General features: G+C 44.1%; 1 protein-coding gene across 1 annotated transcript in view; it reads left to right on the plus strand.

Moving 5' to 3' along the window:
* ATP6V0A2 (ATPase H+ transporting V0 subunit a2) overlaps window positions 1–15,609 on the plus strand; it is a 47,441-nt gene that overhangs the window by 13,376 nt on the left and 18,456 nt on the right. Inside the window, exons 5-9 of the mRNA XM_003812091.6 lie at window positions 485–573; window positions 2,073–2,199; window positions 8,290–8,372; window positions 9,911–10,004; window positions 11,436–11,648. Of these exons, the coding sequence (XP_003812139.1) occupies window positions 485–573; window positions 2,073–2,199; window positions 8,290–8,372; window positions 9,911–10,004; window positions 11,436–11,648 (606 nt within the window). The remainder of the gene's footprint in view (window positions 1–484; window positions 574–2,072; window positions 2,200–8,289; window positions 8,373–9,910; window positions 10,005–11,435; window positions 11,649–15,609) is intronic.

Raw genomic sequence — 15,609 nt, forward strand, 5'->3', positions numbered from 1 at the left:
GCCCAGAAGTTTGAGGCTGCAGTGAGCTATGATTGCGCCACTGCACTCCAGCCTGGGCGACAGAGTGAGACCCTGTACCCTGTATCTAAAAAAAAAAAAAAGAAAAAAAATTATAAGAATAAAGAATAGTCCATGTAGTAGCACCTTATGGAGCTTAGAAGAGACAAGTGCATCTGTTCCAAACTTAGTTTCACTTGATATGATAGTGACCTTTGATAAAGTTACTCTATCTTGGATGAAGGCAGTGAACTAAATTATAACTGTCTTTTATGTAAATGTCTTCAAGTGGCTTACAAATAAAGGATGGGGAAGTTATCTTTTCATTTATGAGGATTCAGTTATAAATCTAAGTTACCTCAGAAGTCTTTGCACCCAGATCTAAGTAGTTAGTTAGGATGCCCTATAAACTTGTTTGAAAATTTGACATGAGAAATAAAGTGTCACTTTTAATGAGACACACTTGGTTTCATCTGTTTATTTCTAGTTTGAACCCACTTATGAAGAATTCCCTTCCTTAGAGAGCGATTCTTTGTTGGATTACAGCTGTATGCAGAGACTGGGAGCAAAACTGGGGTAGGTGACAAGGCCTGGGGTGTCAGGCTTCATACTGCCCTTCTTGTAAAAGGCAGATGAGCTCCATAGAAGGAATGGAGACCGTTTTAAAGCCTAGGGTTGAATGAAACATAGTGAATATTTGTTTAAGAAACACTGTGTTCCTGTACTTGTTGAGCTGAATTACTCAGCTGTATTGACTTTTTTACTCAACACAATGGAAATTTCTTTTGGTATAATGAGCTAGAAAGAAACAACATTTACGTGATTCAGTGTTACTTCTATAAGCCTAAAACAATTGGTCATTCAGGCATCAAATCCTGTCTAGTAGAAACTTGGTGGCTAAACCGAGTTGGTTAGTTTTTTTATTAATCATACTTTAAAGATCTCCTGCTGCTGTTTATTCTTGCTGCCTACTGAAACTAGTGGTAATTTGTTTCCTCGTGCGATTTGTGATTTTTAAAATTATTATGAACTCATATTTCACGGTTCCTGATCTGAAGGAATTCAGTGATATTTAGTTTGAGGATGTTTTCCCCCAGAGAGAATTTGTTTTGACATTTGTCAGGTACCTGGGAGTGCTCTGTCAACCTGGAATCATTTATATTTTTCTCAGCATTGGGATTTTTTTGTTGATTTGTTTTTTGACTGTGCCAGGAATGTGAATTTAAGCCTCAAACCTGAGTGAATTTTAACCTGTGGTTATAAATTCTTAGGGAAGACTTCTCCCTCCATCTAGAACCAAAATGGAAATAAACAAGTTTACATGCAGGCTCCAGGCTCCTTTGCAAGGTAGATTTTTTTTCTGGTCCATCCCTTCACTGAGGGTGTAGCTCTTTGTGCATGGAGCAGTCCCAGCTGGAGAGGTGAGTCAGTTGTATCTGCTCACCTTATCTAGGCCCAGTGCCTGGCTCCTGCATCCCATGCTGGCCTTAAACTCAAGTTCTTAAGATACGGGGTTCAGTGTAATAATCAGGACAGCTGTGAGGTCCTGTTTTCCCTTTGGATTCCAAGAATTTCTCTCTCTTTTTTTTTTTTTTTTTGGAGGCAGAGTCTTGTTCTGTCGCCCAGGCTAGAGTGCAGTGGCCCTCTAGCAACCTCCGCCTCCCAGGTTCAAGCGATTCTCCTGCCTCAGCCTCCCGAGTAGCTGGGATTATGGGTGCCTGCCACCACGCCTGGCTAATTTTTGTATTTTTAGTAGAGACAGGGTTTCAGCATCTTGGACAGGCTGGTTTTGAACTCCTGACCTTGTGATCCACCCGCCTCGGCCTCCCAAAGTGCTGGGATTACAGGCATGAGCCACTGTGCCCAGCCAAGAATTTCTCTTTATTACAAGCTCATCTCTACCTTTAAAAAGAAGTTTCAAAAATATTCTGACCAGCACCTGAGATGTTTTGCAGTTGGAGGGCTCTCAGGATGTCTTCACCACTTGGTAGAAATGAAGTCTTCATCATTCTTAATGTAGTTTGATAACATTTATTGCTTTCAGTTGACTACAGGTTGACTTTATTGTCTCACAGATTTGTGTCTGGCCTAATTAACCAAGGAAAAGTGGAAGCATTTGAAAAAATGTTGTGGAGAGTCTGCAAAGGGTACACCATCGTGTCCTATGCAGAACTGGATGAATCCCTTGAAGACCCTGAAACAGTGAGTAAATGTCACCATCACCTTTTAGCAGTGACGGACTAACAGCAGAGTTGGAGATATGGTAGAAAGAATGTTTTTCTCCTGAACCATTTGATAATAAGTTGTTAACCTGATGCCTTATCTCTTCAACCACGTGTAGTGTGTATAGTTCCTGAAATCAGGGACATTGTCTTATATTGCCATCACATGACCATCAGTCAGGAAATGAATGTAGATACATTACTATGTCCTGAGCCTTGAATCTCATTCAGGTTTCACCGGTTGTCCTAGTATGGTCAAAGCAAAGAATGTAATTTAGCATTGCGTGTTGGATTTGGTTGTCATGTCTCTCTCTTTTTTTAAACTTTCTTTTTTTCTTAAGGAGATGGGGTCTTGCTGTGTTGCCCAGGCTGGTCTCAAACTCCTGGCCTCAAGCGATCCTCCCACGTAGGCCTCTCAAAGCCTCCCAAAGTGTTGGGATTACAAGTGTGAGCCTCCTCACCTGGCTTTTTTTTTTTTTTTTAACTTTTTATTTTTGGTAGAGATGGGGATCTTACTATGCTGCCCAGACTGGTCTTGAGCCATCCTCCTGCCTTGGCCTCCCAAAGTGTTGGGGTTACAGGCATGAGCCACCGTGCCAGGCCTGTCCTGTCTCTCTGATCTCCTTCATTCCGGGACAGTTTCTCAGACTTCCCTTGGCTTTTGTGACCTTGACATTTTAAAATACTGCAAGTTTTTTTGGTAGCGTGTCTCTGGGTTTGGGTTTCTCAGGTATCTTCTCATGAGTTGACTCAGGTCACGTGTCTCTGGCAGGAGCGTTGCTGAAGTGAGGCTGCGTTCTTCTCATTGCACCGTCAGGTGCCACATGTTTCTGTTTGCTCCATTACTGGTCGTGGTCCCTCTGATCACTTGATTAGTTCCATTACTGGTCATGGTCCCTCTGATCACTTGATTAGTTCCATTACTGGTCGTGGTCCCTCTGATCACTTGATTAGTTCCATTACTGGTCGTGGTCGCTCTGATCACTTGATTAGTTCCATTACTGGTCGTGGTCCCTCTGATCACTTGATTAGTTCCATTACTGGTCATGGTCCCTCTGATCACTTGATTAGTTCCATTACTGGTCGTGGTCCCTCTGATCACTTGATTAGTTCCATTACTGGTCGTGGTCCCTCTGATCACTTGATTAGTTCCATTACTGGTCGTGGTCGCTCTGATCACTTGATTAGTTCCATTACTGGTCGTGGTCCCTCTGATCACTTGATTAGTTCCATTACTGGTCGTGGTCACTCTGATCACTTGATTAGTTCCATTACTGGTCGTGGTCCCTCTGATCACTTGATTAGTTCCATTACTGGTCGTGGTCGCTCTGATCACTTGATTAGTTCCATTACTGGTCGTGGTCCCTCTGATCACTTGATTAGTTCCATTACTGGTCGTGGTCACTCTGATCACTTGATTAGTTCCATTACTGGTCGTGGTCACTCTGATCACTTGATTAAGGCACTTCTCTTTAGACTTTGCTGTGAAGTTACTCTTTTTTTGTGTTTGAAACTGTAAATATCCCATTCTTCATCAGGTTTTCAGCTTCCTCATTTATTTCCTATTTTATTTGATGGGTTCCTGTTCCTTTAATTATTTATTTTGATATTCACATTCTCCTAGATTTGGCCAGTTGGAATCCATTCAGGCTGGCTTTTATATCCATTTTACATGTTCCCATCACTTTTTGAGCACTTGTTTGTACAACAGGATGTCCAGATGCATGTTGCAATTCCTCTCACACGGCTCTGGAATCAACTGTTTCTTCAAGGAGGCTGTTTTTTTTTTTTTTTTTTTTTTTTTGAGTGCAAATCTTGGTATTTTGAAGCCAAGATGTGGCTTCTGGGTGTGCCCATTGTTACTGAGGGGTTGCTTTTCCTTGGCTGTGTCAGAGTAGCTTGGGGACACACACAAAAGCACATGCACATATACATTTACAGCTGTGGGCCAGTTACTCTCCCCCAACCCCATCCATCCCCATGTACATACCTAACAGCTGTGGGGCCGAATGGTTCAGAAGGGAGGGTGGAGGCAGCGGGGAGAGACAGAGTCATAATCACCCTTAGGATATCTGTTTTTTAAACTTCAAAGTAAAAATAACTGTTGTTTTAAATGAGGATGAACTGCTGATCTACTAAAGGTGGAAAAGGAACTTGGTTTTCTTAATTTTGAGGAAAGGTTGTTTTTTTTCTAGGTTGGCCTCAGGAATTTTGGCCGTAAGATTAATATACATCTCATAGTAGTTTTGACGCATAAAGAGAAATTTGGCTGTGATTGATTGATTGATTTTTACTTTTTTAGACGGAGTCTCACCCTGTCGCCCAGGCTGGAGTGCAGTGGCATGATCTCAGCTTACTGCAATCTCTGCCTCCAGGGTTCAAGCAATTCTCCTGTCTCAGCCTCCCGAGTAGCTGGGACTATATAGGCGCGGACCACCACATCTGGTGAATTTTTTTATTTTTAGTAGAGACGGGGTTTCACCATATTGAAACACCATCAGGAGTTAGGTCTTGAACTCCTGACCTCAGGTGATCCACCCACCTCGGCCTCTCAAAGTGCTGTGATTACAGGCATGAGCCACTGCGCCCAGCCTGTGATTTATTTTTGGTTTTCTGAAATAAAAATCTAATCCGTTTGAAATCTAATCAGTTAAGCCCTTCATTAACCACACACTTGTAATATTTTCTACTTTTTTGTGGCTTTTGTAACTGCCAGTGACCATCATTAATTATCCTTCAGTTGTGACCTTGATGACTTTTCTATTTCAAGCTGATGATTAAAACTAAGATCAAAACTGTTCTGAAGTAGCATTTACATATTTTTTGAGTTTTTTCTTTATTAAGAGAAAATATCAGTAATTCTCATGCTAGCATTTACTCAAGTTAAAACTTTTTTTTAATAGAATTTGAAAGTTCTCTTGTGCCTCTGCAACCTCCACTTCCCGGGTTCAAGTGATTCTCCTACCTCAGCCTCCCAAGTAGCTGGGACTACAGGTGCACACCACCACTCCTGGCTAATTTTTGTATTTTTAATGGAGACGGGATTTTACCATGTTGGCTAGGCTGGCCTTGAACTCCTGACCTCAAGCGATTGCCTGCCTTGGTCTCCCAAAGTGCTGGGATTATAGGCATGAGCCACCATGCCTGGCCTCTTATGCCAAATTTTTATGGAATATGTTAAAGGGCAGTAAACATCTGTGAAGGAATACAGAGAATGGATAGATGTATATCTTGAAAATACAATCCCTGTCCCCACGGTTATAAAGAAAATGCATGTCCATTATAGAAAATTGGGAACAATGTAGAAAACAAGAAGAAAAAGAAGTCCCTCGCAGTCTCCTATTCTGAGCCACTGTTAACATGCCAAGTGTGTTCTCTCAGTCTTTTTCTGGGTAAGATAGGGATATTTTGTCTGGTAACTTTTACTCAGGTTCTAGGATTTGTTTATAGTGTCAGGTTTACTGTCTTTTGGGTTCAATGTCTGACCCTATTGAAGTTATTACAGACCTTAGAGACTATTTTTAGCCGTTTTCCCCCATTGGTGTTTCTAAGTGCTGACCATTCTCTCTGCATCAAAGCTAGACATGGGCGCTTTCTTCGGTTGTATAGATTGTGTTTTTCTGTTGTGTGTGGCATTTCTTCTGCCTTGTGCCTTAAGTGGTTGTGTTCCTTGACACACTACTATGTTGCCCAGGCTGGTCTTGAACTCCTGGGCTCAAACGATCCTCCTGCCTCTGCCCAGCAAAGTGTTGGGATTACAGGCCTGGGCTCAAACGATCCTCCTGCCTTGGCCCCCTGAAGTGTTGGGATTACCATTCCCAGCCTCTTTTTCCTGGTTCTAACTCTTTTCTGACAGTGTGAAGTCAGCTTCCATTATCCTCAGTGTGTCTAGTGGGTTGCTCAGTTAACTGACTTATTCATTCATTGTATTCATTCTCCCAGCCACATCCTCCATCTCCTCCTGCTGCCATCCCCTCCCTCCCACCACCGCCTGCCTGTGCTATGCTGTAGCTCCCCAGTCTGTGCTCCTGTTCCCTGGGCCCAGGGCTCAATTTTTGGACAGCTTCTCTCTTCTTTCTGCCTTTAGAGATCTCACATAATTTTATGATTTTAAATACCATGCCCCAAATGTATATATCCCTAGCTTGGACCTGTCCCCAGAATACTAGACTTTTATGTCTGTCTACTCCATATCTCCTTTTAAGTATCTGGAAGACCGTTTCTGCTTTTGCCTAAAACTGAACATCTGATCTTTCTTCCCAGACCTGCCCTTCCAGACCCATTGATCTCACTGCGCAGGCTGAAAGCCCTGGGCTTCTCCCCACTCTTCTCTGTTTCTTGCGTCTCACTTAAATCCCTCAGCAGATCTGGTGGCCATGTCTGCTAAATAGAGAGTCCCGCCGCCTCTCCTCGCTCTTCCTCCCTCCTGGTCCAGGTCTCGTCCCACACCTGCGTCGCCTGGCTGGGCCCCTGCTTCTGCCTCTGCCTTAGCCTGGTCTCTTCTCCTGGCATCCAGAATGATCCACAGGAAACCACAGTCAGATCATTTCATTCCTGTACTCAAGACCCTCCAGGGGCTTCCTGTTTTCCTCAGCAACAGCCCTGTGGAGCCGCACAATGGGCCTGTGGCCCTCGTCATTCCTCTGAGCTGTGTTACTACATCCCTCCCCGGCGGTGCTGGCCTCCTCGAGTCTCCTGACTGTGCTTCTGTGTGTACTCCTCTGCTTGGAAGTCTCTTCTCCCACTGGCCATGGGGCTCGCGTCCTCACCTCCTGCATTTTTTTTTTTCGATTTACCCTGACTTGAAGCTCACCTGCACGTCTTTATGCTCAGATGTCACCCTCTCAGGGAGATCTTCCTTGCCCATCCTATGTGAGATCACAGTGCCCAAGCCCACCCTCCCCCCTTCCCGTCTCCTCATCCTGCGTCTGTTCTTTATAGCACTTACCCCTACCTGGCGTACTTTCTTTGTTTCTTTTGCTGTCAAGTTTTATATAAGTTTAAGTTCCCTTCCCCTCCCAGGTCAGGGATTTTTGTCAGTTTTCTTCACTGCTGTATCCCTAGCACCTATAATAGTGCCTATTCAGTTTTTATAGAATTCTGTTTTGTTGGATACTTGTAAATACAGGGTGATTCTTATTATTTACAGTAGTTATGCTTCATAAAGTCACTGAGGGCTGAGCACGGTGGCTCATGCCTGTAATCTCAGCACTTTCGGAGGCCGAGGCAGGTGGATCACCTGAGGTCAGGAGATCGAGACCAGCCTGACCAACAAGGAGAAACCCCCGTCTCTACTAAAAATACAAAATTAGCTGAGTGTGGTGGTGCATGCCTGTAATCCCAACTACTCGGGAGGCAGAGGCATGAGAATTGCTTGAACCCAGGAGGTGGAGGTTGCGGTGGGCCGAGATTGTGCCATTGTATTCCGGCCTGGGCAACAAGAGAGAGACTCTGTCTTAAAAAAAAAAAAAAAAAAAGTCACTGAAATCTCTGAATTACCAACTATGGAAAAACTCACTGCTCCTAGGGGAAGTACGGGAGTTGAGTCATTTACATTGAGCTCCCAGCCAGCAGCTCTGTGACTCGAGCCCGAACGAAGTGTCCCTAACACACGCCACATCTCCGTCAGGGACATCACAGCCGTCTTGTGCTCAGGACACCAGACTGCACCTCAGCCCTACACTCGGGACCGTTTATACCGTGAAATCACCAAAAAAAGCACAGAAGTGTGAAAAATATGATACCAAACAGACTCTGAAAAGGACACTTGGTGATAGTCTGAGAGCAGAGATGGGAAGGGAGGGCGTCACCTTGGTGGACTTTACCTGGGAACGCGGGCGTCGGGTGCCTAAAAGTTTTGGCTGCTCTGCACATGACTGGAAGCGCTCCGTGGATTGGTTTGGGGCTGTTACTACAAGTAGGTGAATTCGTAATTACAGAATCCTCCAATAAGGAGGATTGACTGTATTGAATGAGTGAATGAATGAACGCTTTGACAGTGTTTTAGCTGCCGAAGTTCTAGAAGTTTATACACGCAGAAATAACACTTATCCTTATTCATTCTTTGTAGGGGGAAGTCATAAAATGGTATGTCTTTTTAATATCCTTTTGGGGAGAGCAGATTGGCCACAAGGTTAAGAAGATATGTGATTGGTAAGAAAAAGAAACATTTCATTTCATTTATGTCTTTATATTCAGTCACCTCTAGTTTTCCTTCAACATCCCTCTGGAGTCAGAAATAGAGTGGCTGCTAGTTTTTGTTATATGATTCTTTGCTGCACTGCCAAGTTCTTAAACATTTAATTTGTCATCTCTCTTACCAATGCATTACTTAAAATAATTTAAAAGTAGAGACTGTGTTAATAATATTCCCAGAATTGACTTTTTTCCTTGGGGATCAGGGCTTCAGATTGGTTGAAAAAGGAATAAAGTTTTTATATGTTGTGACTTCATGTTGCTTTGAGCTACCAGTCGGGCTTACCTGTCATCACTGAGCATGTGCATCTCTTCTGTCCTGGGTACCCTGGGGCAGGGGTGTGGCGTGTGGTGAGGAGGAGGCGCTCAGGGGCCTGTCTGGATGCAGAGCCTCCCTGTGTCGCTGTCTCACTGGACTCACTTGGACAAGTGACCAAGCCTCAGTTTCTTCATCTGTAAAAGGGGAGAGTGATTGCTTTCTTATAGGTCTTTTAGGACTAAATGAAATGATCAGGTAAAAGACGTCAGTTCCGCATAAGCCATCAGTAATTTTCAGTTGTGGTACAACAATAATCTGTGACTTAACTCCTGTCAGCAAATGGGAACATAAGCAAAAGCCAAACAAAGTCAGAAAACTCCTTTGCTTTCTTCCCCCCATGGACAACTCAGCTTGCCTTGTTTCTTGCAGGGTGGAGGGGGGTTTGGGCATTTTCTGTTTACTAGAATTTGGTTCTCAATTGGTGGAATAGAAAGTAATTTCAGGTGTCACCTGGATAAACCTTTTATTTTCATAGATAGATATTTGTTTTACTGCAGATTAAAAAACTATACCCAGCTCAGCAAACCCATGATTTCACAGATATTGTTGCTTAGGATAAGGCTAGAATAGGTATTTAATTTTTCAAAGGCAGAACTTAAAGAAAAATAAAGGTATGGTGTTAACATATGAAGGTGGTCCGGGAATGGCTGCAGTTTGGGGACACAGCTCGTCATTCCCCCGTGCAGTCTGGGCGCCGAGTGGCCGAGTGGCCCTGAGAGGAGCCAGGGAGACTGCGGACCCTGTCAAAGGCAACTGCTAGGAAGCCAGAGCTCTTTTCTCCTTTTGTTTTCATGTGTGTGTGTGTGTGTGTGTCTGTGTGTGTCTGTTGTGTGTCTGTGTGTGTCTTTGTGTTTGTGTTTAAACCTGTTCAGTGATTCCCAGCCCAAGGATATTGTTGAATTTTAGGAAGCTGGAATTGGGAATGAGCTTCCAGGAATCATTGAGGGCAGGAGTGGAATTTGGATCCCAGAGGGAGTTTGCTAAATTTATCTCACTCAGCAGGTGCTTGTTGAGCATCTGTATGCACAGCCTGACCAAGGGCAGATGACTGCATCTGCACCCATGTCTCCCAAACGGCTGCTTTCATTCCGTTTTGCCAGAAGATGTGCCGGGGAGGTGAACGTGTTTAGTTCTAGTGCTGACAGATGTGAGACGGTGTTCAACTCTTGTCTTCCAGCTACCACTGCCACGTGTACCCCTATCCAAACACAGCCGAGGAGCGGAGGGAGATCCAGGAGGGGCTGAACACCCGCATCCAAGATCTCTACACTGTGAGTAAGCTGGAAGTGGATTGCCTCTTTATCTGAGGGCTGCCAAACATTTACACGTATATTTTCTCTCTTTTTTAACATAGATAATATTGGTCGTAGACAAATCAAGATGTTCTAGTGAGATTGGAATGTCGCTTCCCTCCCTCCTCCCCATGGAAGTTTTATTTTAGCAACTTGTTAGGAACCTGAGTAGTAATGACAAGGCTTTAAAAAAAGATTCTGTGGTCACCTTTGATATGTTGGATGGTAATTCTTTTTTCTTTTTCAGACAGGGTCTCGCTCTGTCGCCCAGGCTTGGAGTGCAGTGGCATAATCTCAGCTCACTGCAACCTCTGCCTCCTGGGTTCAAGCGATTCTCCTGCCTCAGCCTCCCAAGTAGCCGGAATTACAGTCACGCACCACCATGCCCGGCCAATTTTTGTATTTTTAGTAGAGACAGAGTTTCGCCATGTTGCCCAGGCTGGTCTAAAATTCCTGACCTCAAATGATCCGCCCACCTCAGCCTCCTAAAGTGCTGGGATTACAGGTGTGAGCCACCATGCTCAGCCTGGATTGTGATTCTTTTTGTTTTTTTTTTTTTGAGGTGGAATCATGCTCTGTTGCCAGGCTGGAGTGCAGTGGTGCGATCATCTCAGCTCACTGCAATCTCTGCTTCCCAGCTTCAAGCAATTCTCCTGCCTCAGCCTCCCAAGTAGCTGGGATTACAGGCATGCGCCACCACACCCTGCTAATTTTTTTGTATTTTTAGTAGAGACGGGGTTTCACCATGTTGGCCAGGTTGGTCTCGATCTCCTGACCTCGTGATCCACCGGCCTCGGCCTCCCAGAGTGCTGGGATTACAGGTGTGAGCTACCGCCCCCGGTCTGGATTGTAATTCTTGATCACAAAAGACAAGCCAGCTCCAGTTAACATGGTGAGGGCATTATTTTACCAGTAGGATTTAAATTCATTTTTCTCTTGATGACAGTGAGGGTTCTTGTTGGCATGAAGTGTCCTTCTGACTCAGTTAAGTGAGAGGATTTCTTGGTAGGATGGGATGGGCGTTGGTGGCTCACAGGGTTGACAGGGGTGAGGCCAAGCTTGGGAATGGGTAGGAACCCAGGGAGCTTGCTGGATCCTGGTAGGCCGTCATGCTGCCGCAGTGACAATGACGTCTAACCATTTCCTGTGCCCTAGGGTCATGTTCTCCAGAGGCAACCTCCCAAAAGAGGGCATCTGATTGATTGAACTTAGATTTTTCTGCCCACCTCCGAGTGGTACTAGGGGCAGGGAGAAGGAAGGAATGGCTCCGTTAGCTGCCACCAGGATAGGCAGGTGCCTGGAATGATCCTCTGTCAATGGGGAGAAAGTCCTGTAAGGGAAGTCGGGTGCCAGGTGGACAGAAACAAAAACATGCCCACTCCACTGAAAGCCCCTGTTGTTCTTCCCCAGGTACTGCACAAAACCGAGGACTATTTGAGGCAAGTGCTATGTAAAGCCGCCGAGTCTGTCTACAGCCGTGTGATCCAGGTGAAGAAAATGAAGGCCATCTATCACATGCTGAACATGTGCAGCTTTGACGTGACCAACAAGTGCCTCATTGCTGAGGTCTGGTGTCCCGAGGCGGATCTGCAGGACCTGCGCCGGGCACTGGAGGAGGGCTCGGTAAGGCTGCCTTCCTCTCCTCTGCCAGGAACAGAAGAGAGACTGATGGAACTGATAAATTCAGAGAAACAAAGGAAGTGAGAATTTCATAGAGTAATGAGAATGCAGTGTGTTGACTCTTCTTTTGTTTTTCTAAAATATTAATTAACAAAATTAAAATAGAGTTGGGGTTTTGCTGTGTTGCCCAAGCTGGTCTCAAACTCCTGGCCCCGAGCGATCCTCCTGCCTCAGCCTCCCAAAGTGCTGGGATTACAGGTGTGAGCCACTGTGCCCAGCCTTGGCTCTGTTTTTGAACTGAGATTATGGTGAGCTGGTCATTCAAAGCTGTATGTGAGTACACGTGTTGTTAAATTGCTCTTTTGAGTAATTCATTCACATGGTTTAAAAGTGAAAAGAAATAAAAGAGTATGAAAGACACAGTGCAGTGGCTTCCTCCCACCCCATAGCCTTACTTGTCCACTTCCTCCACTCAAAGATAACCATTACTTTAGTTCTGTTATTTCTTTGAGTTTCTTAACTGTAGATAAGCAGATAGGAGTAGATATTATTTTTCTTTCTTTTTCTTCACAAAAGGGCACTATTCATACTATTCTTTTCACTTAATAAAACTTCTCTATTTTTCTTATAACTATTTAATATTCTGTTGTGTACATACCATGGTTTATTTAACTAGTTTTCTGGTCATTTAGGTAGTTTCCTCTTTTACAAATAGCACTATGATGTCAAATCTATTTGTAGGATAAATTCCCAGAAATGGAATTACTGGACTGATTTTGATAGATGTTGTCAGCTATTGTATTTCTCTCATTATGAGTGAAGGGGAATACCTTTTTTTTGTTTAAGAGCCTTTTGGCTGGGCACGGTGGCTCACGCCTGTAATCCCAGCACTTTGGGAGGCCGAGGCGGGTGGATCACGAGGTCAGGAGTTTGAGACCAGCCTGACCAACATGGTGAAACCCCATTTCTACTAAAAATACAAAATTAGCTGGGCGTGGTGGCACATGCCTGTAATCCCAGCTACTTGGGAGGCTGAGGCAGGAGAATTGCTTGAGGCGGAGGTTGTGGTGAGCCAAGATGGCGCCATTGCACTCCAGCCTGGGCAACAAGAGCAAAACTTTGTCTCAAAAAAAAAAAAAAAAGAGCGTTTTCAATTTTCTTTTTTTTGTGAACTATCTGTTCATATTCTGCAGCCATTTTCCATCGTATGTTGGCCTTTTTCTTACCAATTTCTGTTGGCTCCTGGTCTGTGACACCAGTAAGAATATTTTCCCCAGTTTGTCCCTCGTCTTTTGACTTAGGATGTTTCTGTTTGTTTATTTGTTTGTTTGTTTTGGCCATGCAGAAGTTTTTTGTTAAATATAGTTGAACTTATCCATCTTTGCTCTTACACCTTCCAGATTTTGAATCACAGGCTTTTCCCACTGCAAGGTTATAGTGTAATTCTTCCATGTTCCTGTGAGGTTTTTCTTCTACATTAAACTCAGTTTTTGGTCATGGAAAGGACAGGTTTACATATTTCAAGTGACAGTTAAGGGAACACCTTTTTCATGAGTTTTTTGGTTATGTAACCTTGTCTCATTACGTAATTCTGTGATGATACAAATGTAAAATATAATGTCCATTATGACATAAACAGGAAATACCCAGTGCTGAGAAAGACAGCAACACATAAATAGTACTTTGTTATTTAGAGTAGGAACCACCTATTTGAGAGATAAACACAGATGATTCTTCTTTTACTGAGGTGACATCAGTTTGAGGGACATGACTAGTACTCCTGTTATAGGTGGTGTGTGTGCTGCTTTGTAACTTTCAAGGTGGCTGCATTCGATTCAGATTGAGCCCATGGTGCTGCTTCTGCCATCTCCTGCGTGCACATGCACTGGGGTCTCTTGAGAGCTGCGTATTAAGGTCTCAGTGACCACGTGTCCACCTCCGGCTGCATAGCTGTTCTTTGCTCCGCTCGTGGGCACCGACTCTTGGTTTCCCGTCAAGGGTACTGAGCTCTCAGCCCACCTCTTACTGCTCATAGTCCCTGTCTCTTCGCTTTCCTCATCTGTCCTGTCCTGTGTTATTTTTCTCCACAAGTAGGTGACTGACACGTTCTCCAGTGTTGATGAAAGCTGGCTCATCACCTGCATTCCCACACCTCATGAATCTGGCTCTTCACAGTTGCCTTGGTAGTCAGCTTGTGTCTACAGGATGCCTTTTTTTCTGTCGCCAAGATTGAATTTGATCAGGTACACAGGGGTCTCACATGCAGAACTCCTAACAGGCTGTGCCAGGCGGAAGCGGGGAATCTCAGCCTCCAGCCTGCAGATCCCAGTTCTTGGGTTCACTTGGCTGCCTGAAGCTCTCTAGTCACTTGGCTGCCTGAAGCTCATTCCCTAGAGAAGCCTCAGAGAGGCTTGCAAGAATCATATTCTCTGAATTCTCATGTTGATCACAGTGGCTGTCTGCTGCTTTTTATAATTGGGAGTGAGTTTTTCTGGAAATAAAATTCTGGGCTCATTTTTTTCCCCCTTGAGTATCTTACACATGTTCCTCCATCTTGTTCTGGCACCTTGCTCCCAACAGAAAGCCTGATGTTAATCTAATTTTCTTTTCCTTGTAATTCATGTGGTTTTTTAGTTTAGTTTTTTGTTTTGTTTTGTCTAGAAAAATATCTTTTCTTTTTCTTTAAAGACCAGTGATTTTCAGCCTGGGCAACATGGTTAAACTGCATCTCTACAAAAAACTCAAAAGTTAGCCGGATGTGGTGATGCACCTGTAATCTCAGCTACTCTGGAGGCCGGGGTGGGAGGATCGCTTGAGCCTGGGAGGTTGAGGCTGCATTGCACTCCAGCCTGAGCAACAGAGCCAGACCTTGTCTCAAAAACAAACAAACAAACAAACAAACAAACAGTGATTTTACAGAATGTCTCTCTCTCTCTCTCTTTTTTTTTTTTGGAGATAGAGTCTGGCTCTTTCGCCCACGCTGGAGTACAGTGGCATGATACTGGCTCACTGTGCAACCTCTGCCTCCCAGGTTCAAGTGATTCTCATGCCTCAGCCTCCCAAGTAGCTGGGACTAGAGGTCTGCACTACCATGCCTGGCTAATTTTTGTGTGTGTATTTTTAGTAGCGATGGGGCTTCATAATGTTGGCCAGGCTGGTCTGGAACTCCTGACCTCAAGTGATCCACCTGCCTTTACCTCCCAAAATGCTAGGATTACAGGCGTGAGCCATCGCGCCTGGCCCAGAATGTGTCTCTTAACGTGGTCTTTCTGTATGTTCTTTCAATATATAGTCTTTGGTGGTGGTTTTGTTAATTTCATAAACGTTCTCCTGAATTATAGTTTTTGGTATTTGCTCTACTGTCTTGCTTTGGTTTTCTTCTTTTAGGACCTCCTGTCATCTTTCAGTGGAACCTTCTTTGCTTATCTTCAGTATCTGTCACTTTCCTTTGAATCCTTTTTGTCTTTCATTACTTCTTTTTGATTTGTAAGATTTCTCCTCTTCGCGCCTTCTGTTTCTCTTACGGCAGTATGAGGAAGGGTTCTTCACTTTTGTGTTCCTTCTAGTTTTGTCTTACTTCTGAAATAATTTCTTTCTTTTTTTCCTAATTCCTTCTTGAGTTCTGTTACCTCATTTCTGAGTCTTTTAAAATCTGATTCCTGGTGCTTTTTCCTGTCCTGTATTTTTTTTTAAATTCTTTTAACTCCTTTTGAAACAGTAAGTTACAATGGTTTTATTTGTTTTGTGGACATTCTTTCTGGCATCTTCTCACTGTCTGTGGGGATGGTATTCTACTCCTTGGCTTTTTGCTTCTTATGACCTTATGTAAGATTGGGCTTCTCCCTCCTCTTGCTCACTTTTAAATGAAATTAGACTTTTGAGGCTGGATGCGGTAACTCACGCTGGTAATCCCAGCACTATGGAGGCTGAGGCGGGCGGATCACTTGAGTCCAGGAGTTTGAGA

The sequence above is a fragment of the Pan paniscus genome, chromosome 10, assembly GCF_029289425.2.
Source record: "Pan paniscus chromosome 10, NHGRI_mPanPan1-v2.0_pri, whole genome shotgun sequence".
In the NCBI taxonomy this organism is placed as follows: domain Eukaryota; kingdom Metazoa; phylum Chordata; class Mammalia; order Primates; family Hominidae; genus Pan; species Pan paniscus.